The 19,801-nt window shown below is 42.3% G+C and overlaps 1 protein-coding gene across 1 annotated transcript; it reads left to right on the forward strand.

Moving 5' to 3' along the window:
• The first annotated feature begins 8,665 nt into the window (after positions 1–8,665).
• LOC116368097 (zinc finger protein 239-like) lies at positions 8,666–14,752 on the forward strand. The gene is made up of 4 exons (XM_031819097.1): positions 8,666–9,027; positions 9,160–9,196; positions 12,065–12,245; positions 13,267–14,752. The coding sequence occupies exons 2-4, from the start codon at positions 9,188–9,190 to the stop codon at positions 14,199–14,201; spliced, it is 1,125 nt and encodes a 374-aa protein (XP_031674957.1). The 5' UTR covers positions 8,666–9,027; positions 9,160–9,187; the 3' UTR covers positions 14,202–14,752.
• The last annotated feature ends 5,049 nt before the right edge of the window (positions 14,753–19,801 follow it).

Below are 19,801 nucleotides of genomic sequence, written 5' to 3' on the forward strand. Positions count from 1 at the left end.
TGTAGATTGAAATCATTACACTTTGAAAAAAATGCCCAACCAACTAACCCTACACCCATTAAAACTTTAGAATTATTCCACTTCTTTGGCCCTCTGATTCAACACCAGACCAGCAGCCTGGGAGGACGGGATATTATCCTTCAAAACACCTTGTAACTCTGCAGTAAAATATTGTACACCCAAGATCTTTGCAGCTGCCACCACATCTATCCACTGTGTTTTATATTCTATTCCTGTGGTACAGTTGACAACCATGGCCATGAACACCAAAACAAATAAAAAATACTGAAACATGTTATTCTTATCACTCTCTATTGACATCGGCCTAATCACAGGGATTCTCTCAGGATCCTTCACCCTGGACCCATCTTCCTCTTCTGACCTCTACCTAATCACAGAGACCCTCTCAGGATCCTTCACCCTGGACCCATCTTCCTCTACTGACCTCCGCCTAATCACAGAGACCCTCTCAGGATCCTTCACCCTGGACCCATCTTCCTCTTCTGACCTCTACCTAATCACAGGGATCCTCTCAGGATCCTTCACCCTGGACCCATCTTCCTCTTCTGACCTCCGCCTAATCACAGGGATCCTCTCAGGATCCTTCACCCTGGACCCATCTTCCTCTACTGACCTCTACCTAATCACAGAGACCCTCTCAGGATCCTTCACCCTGGACCCATCTTCCTCTTCTGACCTCTACCTAATCACAGGGATCCTCTCAGGATCTTTCACCCTGGACCCATCTTCCTCTATTGACCTCTGCCTAATTACAGAGACCCCCAAAATTTGGGTTTTGGAATTGATGGCGAAAATAAGGTTCGCACAGGCTAAGGAGATCTTATATGTTTTTGTTCTATGAGATAATAGCAGTCAGTGAGTATGACCTTTATGAATTATGAAGCCTTTGTGATGTGCTTTGTTTTATTACAGAAATACTTCAAAATTCACAAGTGACATTCGCTGATAGATTGTATAGCATCTAAACCTGTGTTTCCAACAGACCTTATTGTCTGCATTTATCCAAACATCATACAAAAACACCATTCATTTCCCCATAGGCTTTGTCCAGCGAACCATGGCAAAATTAGTGCCTATAAAATGATGGCATTACTATTTCTCTCTATAGAGCCCCACCGTGGACGAGTCATAATACCCATAAAACCTAGTGGCCAAACAGGGAAATGGGTCCAATTGTTTTCCACCATTCATTTTTCCCAATAGGTGATTTCCATTAGGCTTTCCCTGGTGAGACATTTTGATAACCATGTAAATCTCTCTCGGAGAAGGTGTCTTTTATCAATATAGTCTGCACGATTTACTCTCAAATGTCACTAATGCTAATTAGCATTAAAGTAGACATCATGCAATGCTTCAGATCCATAAAAGCTCCTGCACATCATCTCCAGCTGACAACATCACTAACAGGTATTGTGTAATTTTGAAACTTCCCCATGACAGGTCACCGAATTGTCAATTTAAAGAAATGCAGCAAGTTTATTCATTACTACATTTAGATCATTAAACCAGACATGCTTACGTTTATGCTAGATCATTGATTGCAAGATATTAGCTCTTGTACGTTAGTCTTTTAATAAATGCTTAACAGTAAACCTAGACACTTGTTACGGCTATCCTCGTCATCTGATGAGGAATATGAAGGATCGGACCAATATACAGCATGGTAAGTGTCCATGTTCATATTTATTTAAACTCAGAACACTAAGACAAAATAACAAAAAATAGACCAACACGAAACAGTTCTGTCTGGTGCAGAGACAGAAAACAACTACCCACAACCCATAGTGGGAAAACAGGCTGCCTAAGTATGGTTCTCAATCAGAGACAACGGTTGACAGCTGCCTCTGATTGGGAACCATACCAGGCCAAACACAGAAATACAAAACATAGAATGCCCACCCCAACTCACGCCCTGACCAAACTAAAACAGAGACATAAAAAAGGAACTAAGGTCAGGACGTGACAGCACTTGCATCTCATAGTATTCCGAATGGTGATTCAAGGCTCGCTACCTTGGCTAGCCTCTCAAGGATCGGATCCTATTTTTCCCAATTTTCGCCTAAAATGACATACCCAAATCTAACTGCCCCTAGCTCAGGACCTGAAGCTAGGATATGTGTATTTTTGATACCATTTGAAAGAAAACACTGAAGTTTGGAAATGTGAAATGAATGTAGGAGAATATTCTTGTTACTTATAACCTCTTGCTAATCACATTAGCCTACGTTAGCTCAACCATCCCGTGGGTGGACACCGATCCTCTAGAGGCTAGATTCATTGATACAATTATGGGCCTATAGCATTCATAATATTGGGAGTCAGTGAAAATTTTCTTTACTCTTCACCTTCTGGCAACGGTCCATGCTTGATCTTACTCTTAATTAATTTGTATTTTGGTCCTGATTCGTCCAACAATACATTACATTATCAAAGTATGTTTGTCTATCTTTAAAAAAATATTGTCGGGGGCTCTCCCTGCCTGAGGCCTGGCCACTTTGTTAGGGTCATTTTTATTACGATTCAGAACAACTTCTGATATGTATCCTAGAGTTTGTAGATCACATTTCTGTCAATCTGAACATTCTGAAGATGTGTGTGATGGACAGCTATGAATCTAATATTTCCAATGATATATGATTAAAGGGTAAACATGAGTAATAACCTGTATGCTGACATTGTCATGTGGGTAAAACCCCAATGGGAAAACTGAATAGGATGGAGGGATGAATAGAAATAGTGATAAACACACAGAAAGCTACCATTGCTGCTGTGATAGAACACGTTCAACTCCAGGGACATTTACCTTAAAAATAATCACTGAGACATTTTCACCCCGACCGAGCACCCTGGATCATTGACTATAAGGCCTACAGATTCATTCTGTTTTTATTGTTTATCAATATGTGTGTATGATTGTACAGATGCGTATACTTGATGCGTGTGTATTGTTAGACATTACTGCACTGTTGGAGCCAGGAACACAAGCATTTCTACACCCGCAATAACATCTGCTAAATATGTGTATGTGACAAATACAATTTGCGACCACTGCGACTTGTATGCTCTAGTCGGCTGGCCCTCGCTACATATTCGTCGCCAGACCCACTGGCTCCAGGTCATCTACAAGTCCATGCTAGGTAAAGCTCCGCCTTATCTCAGTTCACTGGTCACGATGGCAACACCCATCCGTAGCACGCGCTCCAGCAGGTGTATCTCACTGATCATCCCTAAAGCCAACACCTCATTTGGCCGCCTTTCGTTCCAGTACTCTGCTGCCTGTGACTGGAACGAATTGCAAAAATCGCTGAAGTTGGAGACTTTTATCTCCCTCACCAACTTCAAACATCAGCTATCTGAGCAGCTAACCGATCACTGCAGCTGTACATAGTCTATTGGTAAATAGCCCACCCATTTTCACCTACCTCATCCCCATACTGTTTTTATTTATTTACTTTTCTGCTCTTTTGCACACCAATATCTCTACCTGTACATGACCATCTGATCATTTATCACTCCAGTGTTAATCTGCAAAATTTTAATTATTCGCCTACCTCCTCATGCCTTTTGCACACATTGTATATAGACTCCCCCTTTGTTTTCTACTGTGTTATTGACTTGTTAATTGTTTACTCCATGTGTAACTCTGTGTTGTCTGCTCACACTGCTATGCTTTATCTTGGCCAGGTCGCAGTTGCAAATGAGAACTTGTTCTCAACTAGCCTACCTGGTTAAAAAAAGGTGAAATAAAATAAAATAAAATTTGAAGATTAGTGTTTGTGTACAAGTGTGTGTGTGTGTGTGTGTGTGTGTGTGTGTGTGTGTGTGTAGGTTTGCAATTGGTGAAGGGTGGTATGTGCATTAACATTAGTGTAGTAACACATTAAACATTGGTTTAGGTGTTATTACATTATTCATTAAAGTTGTAACTCACCTGATAAAGTAACTTATTACATTAAATGGAAAAAGTTATTACTACAGTTCAACATTTTATCATATTAACCAACAAGATATTACATATACCAGTCTTTTATTACATTATAAATCTGTTATTACATTAACCATTGCTACAAGACAGCATACATTGATCTTTCCTTGACCTCATGAATATTATTATTCAATATATTATGGATTAGTTTTAGTATAATTTTAATCAATTTAGATATCACTTTAATTTTATATTTTTATATTAACTTCCTATTTAGAAGATAATGGATTGAATTCATATTACATTGAATACATGAATATACACCTATTGTTGAAACATTATTCTACATAATGACATTATAATAATAGTATCATGAGTACATTTCCTATGATAACATTTATCAATTTAGATCCCAATGTGTGATATTACATAGACACAGAGGAGACCTGATGCTAGATCAGAGCTGCATATTATGCTCCACAGAGGTTACCATGGTGATCAGACTAAGGCAACTGTTTGACAATGGGAGATGGATATGACTGTTCATAGACAGACCTAAGGTTTGTTCGCTGGTGTGAATTCAGGCTCCCTGATTGACTGACGCTCTTCCCACACTGATCACAGCATTAAGGCTTATTTCTCTCCAGCGTGTGTTATCTTGTGTCTATTCAGGTTGTAAGCAACAGCGAAGCTCTTCCCACACTGATCACAGCTATAAGGCTTCACTCCTGCGTGTGTTAGCTTGGGTATGGTTAGGGCTCCTACACTAACAAAGCTTTTCCATCAATCAAGGCAGGGGTAAGGCTTCTCCCCTGTATGAATTCTCAGATGAGATTTGAAGGTGTTAGAAGCAGAGAAACTCTTCCCACACTGAACTTATGTAAGGTTTCTCTCCAATGTGAATCTACTGGTGAATAATGAAGCCACTCCTTCTAGTGAAACTCTTCCCACAGTCAGAGCAGCAGTGGTGAGATTTCTTCCCTGTACGTCTCTGCTGGTGTTTCTTGGGGTGTTCTGATCTGGAGAGATTCTTCTTTGTCTTGTCCGCAACATGATGTTGTTGAGGCTTCCCAGATAAGTCCCTACCACTGAGAGAGCAACGGTTAGGAGTGTCCCCTGTGAAACAAACACATTGAATAAATAGGTTTTGGAAACATGGGTCCATAAACAAATACAATAACAATTAGGGTTAAGTACCTTGCTAAAAAGGTAAAGACAGATTTTTCACCTCCTTAACGAAACTGTATCTATAATTTACTGGCCACTGAGTGCTTTACTGTTTTATAATGTCATAAAATTACCTTTCAAAAGTGAACCCCTGAGCGGACCCCCACCCCATCATGGGCTACCACCTCCACCCCGACCACCACTACTCAAGAGGTCACTACATGCCTCAGAGAAGTCAGAAGACTGTAAGAGTGCAACATGCCTCAGAGAAGTCAGAAGACTGTAAGAGTGCAACATGCCTCAGAGAAGTCAGAAGACTGTAAGAGTGCAACATGCCTCAGAGAAGTCAGAAGACTGTAAGAGTGCAACATGCCTCAGAGAAGTCAGAAGACTGTAAGAGTGCAACATGCCTCAGAAGTCAGAAGACTGTAAGAGTGCAACATGCCTCAGAGAAGTCAGAAGACTGTAAGAGTGCAACATGCCTCAGAGAAGTCAGAAGACTGTAAGAGTGCAACATGCCTCAGAGAAGTCAGAAGACTGTAAGAGAGCAACATGCCTCAGAGAAGTCAGAAGACTGTAAGAGTGCAACATGCCTCAGAGAAGTCAGAAGACTGTAAGAGAGCAACATGCCTCAGAGAAGTCAGAAGACTGTAAGAGTGCAACATGCCTCAGAGAAGTCAGAAGACTGTAAGAGTGCAACATGCCTCAGAGAAGTCAGAAGACTGTAAGAGTGCAACATGCCTCAGAGAAGTCAGAAGACTGTAAGAGTGCAACATGCCTCAGAGAAGTCAGAAGACTGTAAGAGAGCAACATGCCTCAGAGAAGTCAGAAGACTGTAAGAGTGCAACATGCCTCAGAGAAATCAGAAGACTGTAAGAGTGCAACATGCCTCAGAGAAGTCAGAAGACTGTAAGAGTGCAACATGCCTCAGAGAAGTCAGAAGACTGTAAGAGTGCAACATGCCTCAGAGAAGTCAGAAGACTGTAAGAGTGCAACATGCCTCAGAAGTCAGAAGACTGTAAGAGTGCAACATGCCTCAGAGAAGTCAGAAGACTGTAAGAGTGCAACATGCCTCAGAGAAGTCAGAAGACTGTAAGAGTGCAACATGCCTCAGAGAAGTCAGAAGACTGTAAGAGAGCAACATGCCTCAGAGAAGTCAGAAGACTGTAAGAGTGCAACATGCCTCAGAGAAGTCAGAAGACTGTAAGAGAGCAACATGCCTCAGAGAAGTCAGAAGACTGTAAGAGTGCAACATGCCTCAGAGAAGTCAGAAGACTGTAAGAGTGCAACATGCCTCAGAGAAGTCAGAAGACTGTAAGAGTGCAACATGCCTCAGAGAAGTCAGAAGACTGTAAGAGTGCAACATGCCTCAGAGAAGTCAGAAGACTGTAAGAGAGCAACATGCCTCAGAGAAGTCAGAAGACTGTAAGAGTGCAACATGCCTCAGAGAAGTCAGAAGACTGTAAGAGTGCAACATGCCTCAGAGAAGTCAGAAGACTGTAAGAGTGCAACATGCCTCAGAGAAGTCAGAAGACTGTAAGAGTGCAACATGCCTCAGAGAAGTCAGAAGACTGTAAGAGAGCAACATATTTTCAGATAACAACAGGAAATAGACAAACATACTTTGATTAATGCAATGTGTTGTCAGTTGGACAAAACAGGGCCAAAATACACATTAGGAAAAGGTGAAGATCATTGAAGCAAATGAAAAAGGGTAATGGATGAAGTATGGACCGTTGCATGAAGAAGGTGAAGAGTAAAGAACATTTTGACTCTGACTCCAATATGATGTGAATGCTAAAGACCCATAATTGTATCAATGAATCTAACCAAGGTAGCGAGCCTTGAGTCACCACTCAAGATACTATATGATGCAAGTGTCTAGGTTTACCATTATGCATTCATTAAAAGACTACGTGACAAGAGCTAATATCTTGCAATCAATGATCTAGCATTAAAGGTAAGAATCTCTGGATTAACTATCTAATGTAAGCTAAACGTAGTAATGAATAAATTGCCTACATTTCTTTAAATTGACAATTCTGGGACCTGTCATGGGCACGTTTTAAAATGTCACAATACATGTTAGTGATGTTGTCGGCTAGAGATGATGTGCAGGAGCTTTTAAGGGATTTGTTTCATTGCATCATGTCTACTTTCATGCTAATTAGCATTAGTGACATTTGAGATTAAAAAGAGCAGACTATATTTATAAAAGTCACCTTGTCCGAGAAAGATTTTCAGGGTAATCAAAATGTCTCGCCAGGGTAAGCCTATGGGAAATCCCCTATGGGATAAATGAATGGTGGAAAACAATTGGAACCATTTCCCTGTTTGGCCACCAGGTTTTATGGGTTTTATGACTCGCCATGTGGGGCTCTAAAGAGAGGACTAGTAATGGCATTTTTTTATAGGCATTAATTTTGAAGAAGCCTGTGGGGAAAATGTAAGTGTTTTTGTATGGTGTTTGGATAAATGCTGAAAATAAGGACTGTTGTAAACACAGGTTTAGGAGATCTTATTAGATTTGTTCCAGAATTTTTATCAGCACTTGTGAATTTAAGAATTGATTGAACTAAAACAGCATATAAATCACAAATACTACATTATTCATAAAGGTCATATTAACTGACTGCTATTATCTCATAGAACAAAACGTATAAGATCTCCTTAGCCTGTGCTGACCTTATTTTCAGTGTTTATTCCAAAACTCCAAAACTGGCTGAACGAGCCAAAGGTAACTAATTTCTGAGTTTTAAGACTACAAGCTGAAGAGCTCATATAGCTCGACATTGACATGATTTGTTTACGTTGGTGAGGTACTTCCTGTATAAACACGAATTCCCTTCCTTGACTACTTCCTTCCAGCAGTGTGTATCAGGGAGATTCCTACATGTGAGAAGTGTGCAGGAGGACCTGAGAGAAAGGAATGTGTAGTATTGATGTAAAAAGTTGTGTGTATAAACTGTAGGGGTACACATGGTGCTGGAGATCAGATGTGTCCAGTGAGAGAAAGACAGGTTGAGGTTACCAGGATCACAGTAGTGCAGAAGGTGTTGTATGCTGAGGCAGTGAAGAGAGTACTAGAGGAAGATGGGTCCAGGGTGAGGGATCCTGAGAGGATCCCTGTGATTAGGCGGAGGTCAATAGAGAGTGATAGGAATAACATGCTTCAGTAAGTTTTGGCCAAGTTCATGGCCATGGTTGTCAACTGTACCACAGTAATAGAATGTAAAACAGAGTGGATAGATGTTGTGGTGGCAGCTGTTGAGAAGTACTTGGGTGTATAATATTTTACTGCAGAGTTACAAGGTGTTTTGAAGGATAATATCCCGTCCTCCCAGTCTGCTGGCCTGGTGTTGAATCAGAGGGCCAAAGTAGTGGAATAATGATTATGTTTTAATGGGTGTAGGGTTAGTTTGTTTTTCACAAAGTGTAGTGAGTTATTACTACAGAATAGTAGTCTGATGCACAGCCAATACACTAAGTGGCAGCATGCACCAATAATAGTTTGCAGACCGCCATAACACTAACGAAGAAGAAGACCACTTCCTTCACAGCTCAGCTCGGCTCTGCTCGGTGAAGCGGAATTAGTATACATCCACTGACTACTGTGGAGGTTGCATTGTTGTAAATGCTTCATGGCCCCTGCAGATTTTGGATTAAACATACATCAGGTTTTACTGGTTCCCTGCACGGATAGCGCTGCTGTAATCAGTCTGCTATTTTATAGGCTACACTTACTGGGCCTTAGTTTTAATTGTCTATCTGGACTCTTGAAGAGGACGTTGTTCTAACAGACTCTCGGGTTGAGTTAGACGATACACAGACATAAGGATTGTTGGTGAATAGGGTGTTGAACGTTTTCTTGACTCTAATAGAACCAGTAAAATCTTATCCAGGATCTTTCTGAAGTAAGATTACTTTAGATTAATCGAGTTTTGATATTTAAAAGGACGTTTGATTGCTTTGGTCTAGCTGTGGCAAACAAAGTAACTGTAGTGTAAACTAGCTACATATTTACTGTCACGTTTTTATATTTGAAGAAACGCTGAAGAAAGAATAGCTTCCACGATGAATCGGGTAAGTTTGGTTTACTTTTATTAACAGTATTCCTACTGTGGTGTATAACATGTCGAGGCCTAGTTTTAACAATAGTTGATCTTCCATATCTCTTCGTTCCATTTGATCAGTTGGACAAAATAAACAATGGTGGTAATAAACACGTGGGATATTTTGTCCTTCAGCACAAGGCAATGCGATGCGCAACGAGCAGGTAAAGTCAGAACCATGGAGAAATACTGAGGCTAAAGCTACATCTTGCAGCACCGGGGTAAAGTCACCGGGAAGCCAAGGCAGAAAAAGAGCCATATTACAACCTATGTTTGATCCATAACCTGTTAGGTCATATGCCTTGACACAACCGAGACAAGAAGGTGGCTGAATAAATTCAAATACACCTTTTGTTCAATCATAAAACCGGAGAGTAACATCAGTCCAGTTGAGTTCACAAAACATGTTGGATGTGAAACGGCTAGCTAGTTAGCGGGGTGCGCGCTAATAGCATTTCAATCGGTGACGTCACTCGCTTTGAAACCTTGAAGTAGTGGTTCCCCTTGCTCTGCAAGGGCCGCGGCTTTTGTGGAGCGATGGGCACACAGACAACAGTCGTGGGTGACTGTTTGTGTGCAGAGGGTCCCTGGTTCGAGCCTGGGTATGCGCGAGGGGACGGACTAAAGCTATACTGTTACACATGTAATAAACAGTTACACGACCTACAGAATGGTCAAGCAAATGACATTTTCCAACGTTTTCAGAATACTAAACAACTATTGATTTTGAGTTACCGCAGGTCAAAAAGGAAACAGGCGCTGCCTCCAATATTCAAGCACCATTTTAACTTCAACATCCTCTAATCACCTATGCTTAGTCTACTAAAATATACCAAAAACCAGGGGTGCAATTTTCACTGGGGATGGAGTGAACATGTCCCCACCACATTCTGAAATTTGGTCCCCCCTGAGTTTTATCATTGTACTGTGATACTAAATGAGGAGACTGTGTGCTTTAGGACCACGTGGACCCCTCCGGCTGTTCATACTGTGTAATCATTATGTCCACCCACTTCTGAAACCAAAGATGCGTCCCTGCCAAAACATGATTTAGTCCGATCAACCTAAGCTTAATATGATGCATCTATTCATGTGCATGCAAGTAGAAAAAAAACATGTTGACTCACCCAACTGGTAGAGAAATGCAAATGCCATCTTCCTCTGTCAATAAGTACATGATTTTAGTTTTTTTCCTGTCCTCTGTGACCTGGCTAAGGTGCTTGCACACTAGCCTTGTAAACCTCTATTCATGGGCAACGGTGCCCCAGGCCAGCTAGTTAATAGCCCCTTTTCAAATGATTACTCTTTTTGAGAAGTAACTGTGAGATGCTCATCTCACTACACTGTCCCCCTCGCCAAATGTTTATTTTATTGTTTTAGATTCCATTATATTCCTGTCGTGAGTGTTCCGTATTTTCTGCGCCTACTTCGCTACAAGTCTTGCAAATAAAACAGCACTATTGCTTCCATAAAGTGACCATTGGACTTAAAATGTTTTACAACATTTGTAGGTGCAACAGTTTATCAAATGTATAATGTATCACTTTCAAGTGCACATTTATGTCCACTAAGAACCATTGACTACCTTTTTTGTATTATTTCTGCAAATGCCAACTTCGTTTCAGCCAAATCTCAGAGTTCTAACCTGGTCAGCATCTCTGTTGCTTGGCAACAATGGTGGCAGGGTGGAAATCTCTCCTCTGGAACAGGGTAGATGTTACTGTCTTTGCAAGGGGGGGAAATAGTGGAGGCCATCTCTGTCACTCCCCTTAGTGATGTGGTCACCCTCTCCTGTTGGGCATGCAGGTCATTGGTCCACATATGAATGATGATATGGCTTAGGGAGCCAAGCTGGGCCACAGTAGCTCTGTCCGTTGTGGGGCACCATAACTTTGACAGAATTTTATTTGGGAGAAGTTGATCCTCTAATATAAGCTTGCCATTTGATTGATGGGAGTAATTACAAGCCATGAGATGGGGATGGAGGGAGGTCAGCTGGGTTGGTGCATTGTTTGGTTGGATTGGTTTGTATGTTCTGATTCAGCTGTTGTCCTGGTCCAAGGTGTTTGTGGAACTCTTTGTAGAGTGGATAGTGGTGGCTGAGAAATACCTGCCTTGGCTCATGTAGCTCCTTCTACAGGTCCTGCATGTGGCCAGTGTTGCCTGTACTGGACAGCTCCTCTCTAAGTCTGCAGGCTTCCATCCTGAGAGTCTGGTTGTCCTCCTCAAAATTGTTCATTGCACACTGCTGCTCCCGGATCTCCTCCCTATGCTGACGCACCAGACTGATCATCTCCTCTATAAGATGCTGTGGTGCAGGTGTCATGTGTGAGAGAGGCATGCTCAGGGCTGTGTCTGCTGCAGGTGATGGAGGGAGAGGGACACTGGGGACTACATACTGGGGCACAGAAGGAGTGGAGGCTGTTGTGGGTAGTGACAGTGGAGATGTTGTAAGTGCAGCAACAAAAGGTTTTATTTAGTCGAAATAGTAGACCCAATCAATCAGAAATATTTGGTCTCGCCTCCTGAGTGGGGCAGCCGTCTAAGGCACTGCATCGCAGTGCTAGAGGCATCGCTACAGAACCGGGTTCAATCCCTGGTGCGGCTGGCTTACGGGTGAAGCGAGCAGTGTGTCAAGAAGCAGCGCGGCTTGGCAGGGTTGTATTTCGGGAGGACACATGGCTCTCGACCTTCGCCTCTCCCGAGGCCGTACTGGAATTGCAGCGATGGGACAAGACTGTTTATTACCAATTGGAAGTCATGAAATGGGGGGGTAATAAAAATAAATATGTATTTGGTCTAATTATATTCTATGTACAATACTTCCTCTGGTCACCAGGACAGAGCTAGCCCACATACCTCCACCCTGCCAGAGTCCCCGGGTTGCAACTCTCCCGGTAGCGCCTTACTGCAGGGTCTGAAGAGGGTGTCTTCATTGCTGATCGACTGCAGGAAAACACCAGGGCAGAGTGGATCTTCGAGAGGTGGACACGAGGAAAATGGAGATTTGATTTCATCAAGTAAGAACAACGTTCTATGTGGATTAGACTACATTCTGCTTCTGAAACTTCTGTTAATTCATTGATAAACATTATACACTCCTTGCCAGTTTATTAGGTACACCCATCTTGTACCGGATCGGAGCTGCCTTTTTCTCCAGAACAGCCTTAATTCTTCGGGGCATTGATTCTACAAAGCGCCGGAATTTTTCCAGAGGGATGTTGATCCATGCTGACGCGATGGCATTACGCAGTTGCTGCAGATTGGATAGTGTCACATTCATGCTGCCAACAGCCCGTTCCATCTCATCCCAAAGTTACTCTATTGGGTTTGGTCAGCAACTATGTTCAGATTGGCTGTGGCGTTAAATCGTTGCTCAGTTGGTATCAAGGTACCTAACATGTGCCAGGAAGACATTCCCCACACCAGTACACCGCCGCCAGGCTGGATGGGTCCATGGGCTCATGCTTTGCACACCAAATCCCGACTGCCATCAGCATGACGCAACAAAAACCGGGATTTGTCGGACCAGGTCATGTTTTCCAATCCTCAATTGTCCAGTGTTGATCCCTCTGGAGCCGTTTCTTATTTTTAGCTAATAGGAGTGGAACCCGGTGTGGTTCTCTGCTGTAATAGCTAACCCGTGACGAGGATCGACTAGTTATGCGTTCCGTGATTCCGTTCTGTACACCACTGTTGTACTGCGCTGTTATTTTTTTGTGGCCCGCCTGTTAGCTGGCATGATTCTTGCCATTCTCCTTCAACCTCTCTTATCAACGAGCCGTTTTCACCCACAGGACTGCCGCTGACATTGTCTTTTGTTTGTCACTCGTTTTGCCTATTCTAACGTTTAATGAAAACATTAACTGAATGTCTCTACCTGTCTGCCTGCTTTTGGTAGCAAGCCACAGCCACGTGACCCACTGTCTGTCGGTGTACCTAATAAACTGGTCACTGAGTGTACTGTATTTATTGATGATAATTATTTGTTTATGGACACATATTTCATAAACCTAGTTATTCAATGTCTTCGTTTCACAGGGGACACACCTAAACGTGGTTATCTCGGTGGGAGGGGCTTATCTGCTCACCTTCAACCACATGTTGCTGACGAGGCAGAGAAGTGTCTCTCCAGATCAGAACACTTCAAGAAACACCAGCAGAGATGTATAGGGAAGAAACCTCAACATTGCTGCTCTGACTGTGGGAAGAATTTCACTAGCCGGAGTTGCTTCATTATTCACCAGCGGATTCACACCGGCGAGAGACCGTACTTCTGCTCTCAGTGTGGGAAGAGGCACATCTCTGCAGGGCGTCTTAAAGAACACCAAAGAATCCATACAGGAGAGAAACCTTACAGATGCTCACAGTGTGGGAAGAGTTTTGCTCTATCTGGCACCTTAAAAACTCATCTGAGAATCCATACAGGAGAGAAACCCTACTGCTGCTCTCAGTGTGGGAGGAGTTTTGCTGTATCTACCGCCTTAAAATCTCATCTGAGAGTCCATACAGGAGAGAAACCGTACTGCTGCTCTCAGTGTGGGAAGGGTTTTGCTGTATCTAGTGCCTTAAAATCGCATTTGATAATTCATACTGGCGAGAGGCCTTACCCCTGCCTTCGTTGTGGGAAAAGCTTTGTTAGTGCAGGAAACCTAACTGTACACAAGCGAATACACACTGGAGAGAGGCCTTATAGCTGTGATCAGTGTGGAAAGAGCTTTGCTCTAGCTTCCGTTCTGACTTCACACCGGCGCATACACACTGGAAAGAAACCTTATAGCTGTGAACAGTGTGGGAAGAGCTTTGCCGTAGCTTCCTCCCTGAGTAGACACCAGCGAACACACACTGGAGAGAAACCTTATGTTTGTCTTTGTGGAAAGAGCTTTGCTCAGTTAGGGACAATGACAAGTCACCAGAAAACAAAAACGTGCCGTATTTCATCTCCATCCTATACGGCACCGGTTCCAGATCCCTAAATAAACTATCAACAAAAAACTTCTCGTGAACAGTCATATCCATCTCCCATTGTTAAACAGTTGACTTAGTTTGATCACCATGGTAACCTGGAGCATAATATGCTGCTCTGATCCAGCATCAGGTCTCCCCTGTGTCTGTAATATCACACAATGGGATTTAAATGGATAAATGTTATCATAGAAGATGTCATAGTCAACCTGTGTGTGTGCTCATAAAACGAATCAATGATACATTGGATAATCGGTCAAGGCAAGAACTATGCATATTGTAACACCGGTTAATGTAATAACTTTTAGATGTGCAATGTAATATCTTGTACCCCAGAAATTGAACGTAAATCACAGAAAAGTGATTAGTGGGTTTTTAATGTGTAGGTGGCAGCTGCTGAGAAGTACCTGGTTGTACAATATTTTACTGCAGGAGAGTTAATAGATGTTTTGAGAAGGAAATATATATGAACTCAGCAAAAAAAGAAACGTCCTCACACTGTCAACTGCGTTTATTTTCAGCAGACTTAACATGTGTAAAGATTTGTATGAACATAAGATAAACAGAGACATAAACTGAACAAGTTCCACAGACATGTGACTAACAGAAATAGAATAATGTGTCCCTGAACAGAGGGGGGGTCAAAATCAAAATGTATAGTCAGTATCTGGTATACCAGGTGCACTAAGTACTGCAGTGTATCTCCTCCTCATGGACTGCACCAGATTTGCCAGTTCTTGCTGTGAGATGTTACCCCACTCTTCCACCAAGGCACCTGCAAGTTCCAGGACATTTCTGTGGGGAATGGCCCTAGGCCTCACCCTCCGATCCAACAGCTCCCAGACGTGCTCAATGGGATTGAGATCCGGGCTCTTCGCTGGCCATGGCAGAACACTGACATTCCAGTCTTGCAGGAAATCACACACAGAAAGAGCAATATGGCTGGTGGCATTGTCATGCTGGAGGGTCGTGTCAGGATGAGCTTGCAGGAAGGGTACCACATGAGGGAGGAGGAGGTCTTCTCTGTAATGCACAGCGTTGAGATTGCCTGCAATGACATCAAGCTCAGTCTGATGATGCTGTAACACAATGCCCCAGACCATGACAGACCCTCCACCTCCAAATCAATCTCGCTCCAGAGTACAGGCCTCGGTGTAACGCTCATAACTTCTACGATAAACGCAAATCCGACCATCACCTCTGGTGAGACAAAACCGCGATTCGTCAGTGAACAGCACTTTTTGCCAGTCCTGTCTGGTCCAGCGACGGTGGGTTTGTGCCCGTAGGTGAAGTTGTTGCCGGTCATGTCTGGTGAGGACCTGCCTTACAACAGGCCTATAAGCCCTTAGTCCAGCCTCTCTCAGCCTATTGTTGACAGTCTGAGCACTGATGGAGGGATTGTGTGTTCCTGGTGTAACTCGGGCAGTTGTTGTTGCCACCCTGTACCTGTCCCGCAGGTGTGATGTTCAAATGTACCGATCCTGTACAGGTGTTACACGTGGTCTGCCGCTGCGAGGACGATCAGCTGTCCGTCCTGTCTCCCTGTAGTCTTCGGTGTCTCACAGTACGGACATTGCAATTTATTGCCCTGGCCACATCTGCAGTCCTCATGCCTCCTTGCAGCATACCTAAGGCACGTTCATGCAGGTGAGCAAGGGACCCTGGACATCTTTCTTTTGGTGTTTTTCAGAGTCAGTAGAAAGGCCTCTCATTAGTGTCCTATGTTTTCATAACTGTGACCATAATTGCCTACCGTCTGTAAGCTGTAAGTGTCTTAACGACCGCTCCACAGGTGCATGTTGATTAATTGTTTATGGTTCATTGAAAAAGCATGGAAACAGTGTTTAAACCCGTTACAATGAAGATGTGTGAAGTTATTTGGGTTTTTTAAATTATCTTTGAAAGACAGGGTCCTGAATAAGGGCCGTTTTCATTTTTTTCTGAGTGTTACAGTTGAAGTCAGAAGTTTACATACACCTTAGCCAAATGCATTTAAACTCAGTTTTTCACAATTCCTGACATTTAATCATAGTAAAAATTCCCTGTCTTAGGTCAATAAGGATCACCACTTTATTTTAAGAATGTGAAATGTCAGAAAAATATTCCCAGTGGGACATAAGTTTACATACTCTAAATTAGTATTTGGTAGCATTGCCTTTAAATTGTTTAACTTGGGTCAAATGTTTCGGGTAGCCTTCTACAAGCTTCCCACAATAAGTTGGGTGAATTTTGGCCCATTCCTCCTGACAGAGCTGGTGTAACTGAGTCAGGTTTGTAGGCATCCTTGCTCGCACATGCTTTTTCAGTTCTGCCCACAAATGTTCTATGGGATTGAGGTCAGGGCTTTGTGATGGCCTCTAAAATACTTTGACTTTGTTGTCCTTAAGCCATTTTTCCACAACTTTGGAAGTATGCTTGGGGTCATTGTCCATTTGGAAGACCCATTTGCGACCAAGCTTTAACTTCCTGACTGATGTCTTGATTTTGCTTCAATATATCCACATAATTTTCTCATCCTCACGATGCCATCTATTTTGTGAAGTGCACCAGTACCTTGTGCAGCAAATCACCCCCACAACATGATGCTGCCACCCCCAAGCATAACGATGGTCATTATGGCCAAAGAGTTCTATTTTTGTTTCATCAGACCAGAGGACATTTCTCCAAAAAGTACAATCTTTGTCCACATGTGCAGTTGCAAACGATAGTCTGGCTTTTTTATGGCAGTTTTGGAGCAGTGGCTTCTTCCTTGCTGAGCGGCCTTTCAGGTTATGTTGATATAGGACTCATTTTACTGTGGATATAGATACTTTTGTGCCTGTTTCCTCCAGCATCTTCACAAGGTCCTTTGCTGTTGTTCTGGGATTGATTTGCACTTTTCGCATCAAAGTACGTTAATCTCTAGGAGACAGAACGCGTCTCCTTCCTGAGCAGTATGATGGCTGTGTGGTCCCATGGTGTTTATACTTGCATACTAATGTTTGTAATGTGAACATGGTACCAAAATTTGAGGCCTACAATATTTTTTTCTGAGGTCTTGGCTGATTTCTTTTAATTTTCCTGTGATGTTAAGCAAAGAGGCACTGAGTTTGAAGGTAGGCCTTGAAATACATCCACAGGTACACCTCCAATTGACTCAAATGTCAATTAGCCTATCAGAAGCTTTTAAAGCCATGACATTATTTTCTGGCATTTTCCAAGCTGATTAAAGGCACAGTCAACTTAGTGTATGTAAACTTCTGACCCACTGAAATTGTGATGCAGTGAATTATAAGTGAAATAATCTGTCTGTAAACAATTGTTGGAAAAATGACTTGTCATGCACAAAGTAGACGTCCTAACCGAGTTGCCAAAACTATAGTTTGTTCACAAGAAATTTGTGGAGTGGTTAAAAAATGAGTTTTATTGACTCCAACCTAAGTGTATGTAAGCTTCCGACTTCAACTATATATATATTTATTATGAGATAGTGGTATATAGGTGTCGGTTTGGTTGGTGGTGAAATTGTCTTTCTTTTTTTGTGTGTAACATGTAACATTATTGAAACACCCACTACTGCAGAGAAGGTGGCAGCATCACAACCATGCAAATGCCATGACACCGAAGAAGACAATTTCCGAATGCCTGACTTCTGTGGAGGAATCATCGCCTTAAATACTGTATGGCGACCCGTCATTCAGGGCATGTGGGCCAGAAAATAGATTTATATATATTTTTTAAATGTTGGCTGTTTTGCATGTTGTTTTGGCATTAATACATGTTTCATATCAGTTTGCAAACTATTTAAAAAAATGTATAAATAATTGAGTTAATAAAGCTGCATACAAACGTTTCTTTCTTTCTTAAGGCAGCTCCAAAATGCAGGTGTTTCAAGCCTAGCTCAGTGCTCAGTGCTTTCTGTGGTGTCACTGAGCTAGGCCCTCAGTGCTCAGTGCTTTCTGTGGTGTCACTGAGCTAGGCCCTCAGTGCTCAGTGCTTTCTGTGGTGTCACTGAGCTAGGCCCTCAGTGCTCAGTGCTTTCTGTGGTGTCACTGAGCTAGGCCCTCAGTGCTCAGTGCTTTCTGTGGTTGTGGGGCAGCCAGCGGAGAATACAGCACATTGTGGTTGGTAATGTTCTCTAGTTACGCTGTGTTGCACATTTTCTTAACATTTGTCATAATTAGCAATGAATTTGTATCCCCTCTTGTCGGCCTTCGACTGCATATTTTCTTCCAACCTGAAAACGTTGTGAAGCCAAGCCCATTTTCTGAATTTCATTATGCGCCCAAAAAGTACAGAAATGGTGTCCATTGCTTGTATACCTCATATTTTGGCGAATGTAGTACGACAACCCGGGACTTTTTGGCATACTAACTATGACTAATAAGCACACTACATACTCAATTTACCTCACAAATAGTATGGTTAGTGTGGTTAGTATTAGAGGTCGACCGATTTAATTAGGGCCTATTTTCAAGTTTTCATAACAATCGGAAATCTGTACTTTTGGACACCGATTTTGCCATTTAAATATATATATATTTTTTACACCTTTATTTAACTAGGCAAGTCGGTTAAGAACACATTCTTATTTTCAATGACGGCCTAGGAATGGTGGGTCAACTGCCTCGTTCAGGGGCAGAACGACAGATTGGCACCTTGTCAGCTCGGGGGATCCAATCTTGCAACCTTACAGTTACCTAGTCCAACGCAATAACGACCTGCCTCTCATTGCACTCCACAAGGAGACTAACTGCCTGTTACGCGAATGCAGTAAGCCAAGGTAAGTTGCTAGCAGCTCTTCGTTGTGCGTCAAGCTTTGCGCTGTTTGACTTCAAGCCTGTCAACTCCCGACATGAGGCTGGTGTAACTGAAGTGAAATGGCTAGCTATTTAGCGCGCGCTATTTAGCGCTTCAAACGTCACTCGCTCTGAGACTTGGAGTGGTTGTTTCCCTTGCTCTGCATGGGTAACGCTGCATCGAGTGTGGCTGTTGTCGTTATGTTTCTGGTTCGAGCCCAGGGAGGAGGAATGAGAGGGACGGGAGCTATACTGTAACACTGGCAATACTAAAGTGCCTATAAGAACATCCAATAGTCAAAGGTTAATGAAATACAAATGGTATAGAGGGAAATAGTCCTGTAATTCATATAATAACTACAACCTAAAACTTCTTACCTGGGAATATTGAAGACTCATGTTAAAAGGAACCACCAGCTTTCATATGTTCTGAGCAAGGAACTTAAACGTAAGCTTTCTTACATGGCACAGATTTCACTTTTACTTTCTTCTCCAAAACTTTGTTTTTGAATTATTTAAACCAAATTGAACATGTTTCATTATTTATTTGAGGCTAAATTGATTTTATTGATGTATTATATTAAGTTAAAATAAGTGTTCATTCAGTATTGTTGTAATTGTCATTAATACAAATAATACATATTGGCCGATTTTAATCGGCATCAGCTTTTTTGGTCCTCCAATAATCGGTATCGGTATCGAGGTTGAAAAATCATAATCGGTCGACCTCTAGTTAGTATGTGTATTCGAACACAGGTTAGGTCACAGAAAAATCTTTGGGGAGAGCTCGACTGGGAAAATACGGTTTGAACGGTCAAACTTGGAATTCCATT

This window comes from Oncorhynchus kisutch, unplaced genomic scaffold (assembly GCF_002021735.2).
Source record: "Oncorhynchus kisutch isolate 150728-3 unplaced genomic scaffold, Okis_V2 scaffold1832, whole genome shotgun sequence".
NCBI classification, from domain to species: Eukaryota; Metazoa; Chordata; class Actinopteri; order Salmoniformes; family Salmonidae; genus Oncorhynchus; species Oncorhynchus kisutch.

Excerpts from the sequence above, each read along its gene's own strand:
- LOC116368097 (XM_031819097.1), top strand. Across the intron at positions 12,246-13,266 it reads TGGAGATTTGATTTCATCAA|GGGACACACCTAAACGTGGT; the intron begins GTAAGAACAACG and ends TTCGTTTCACAG.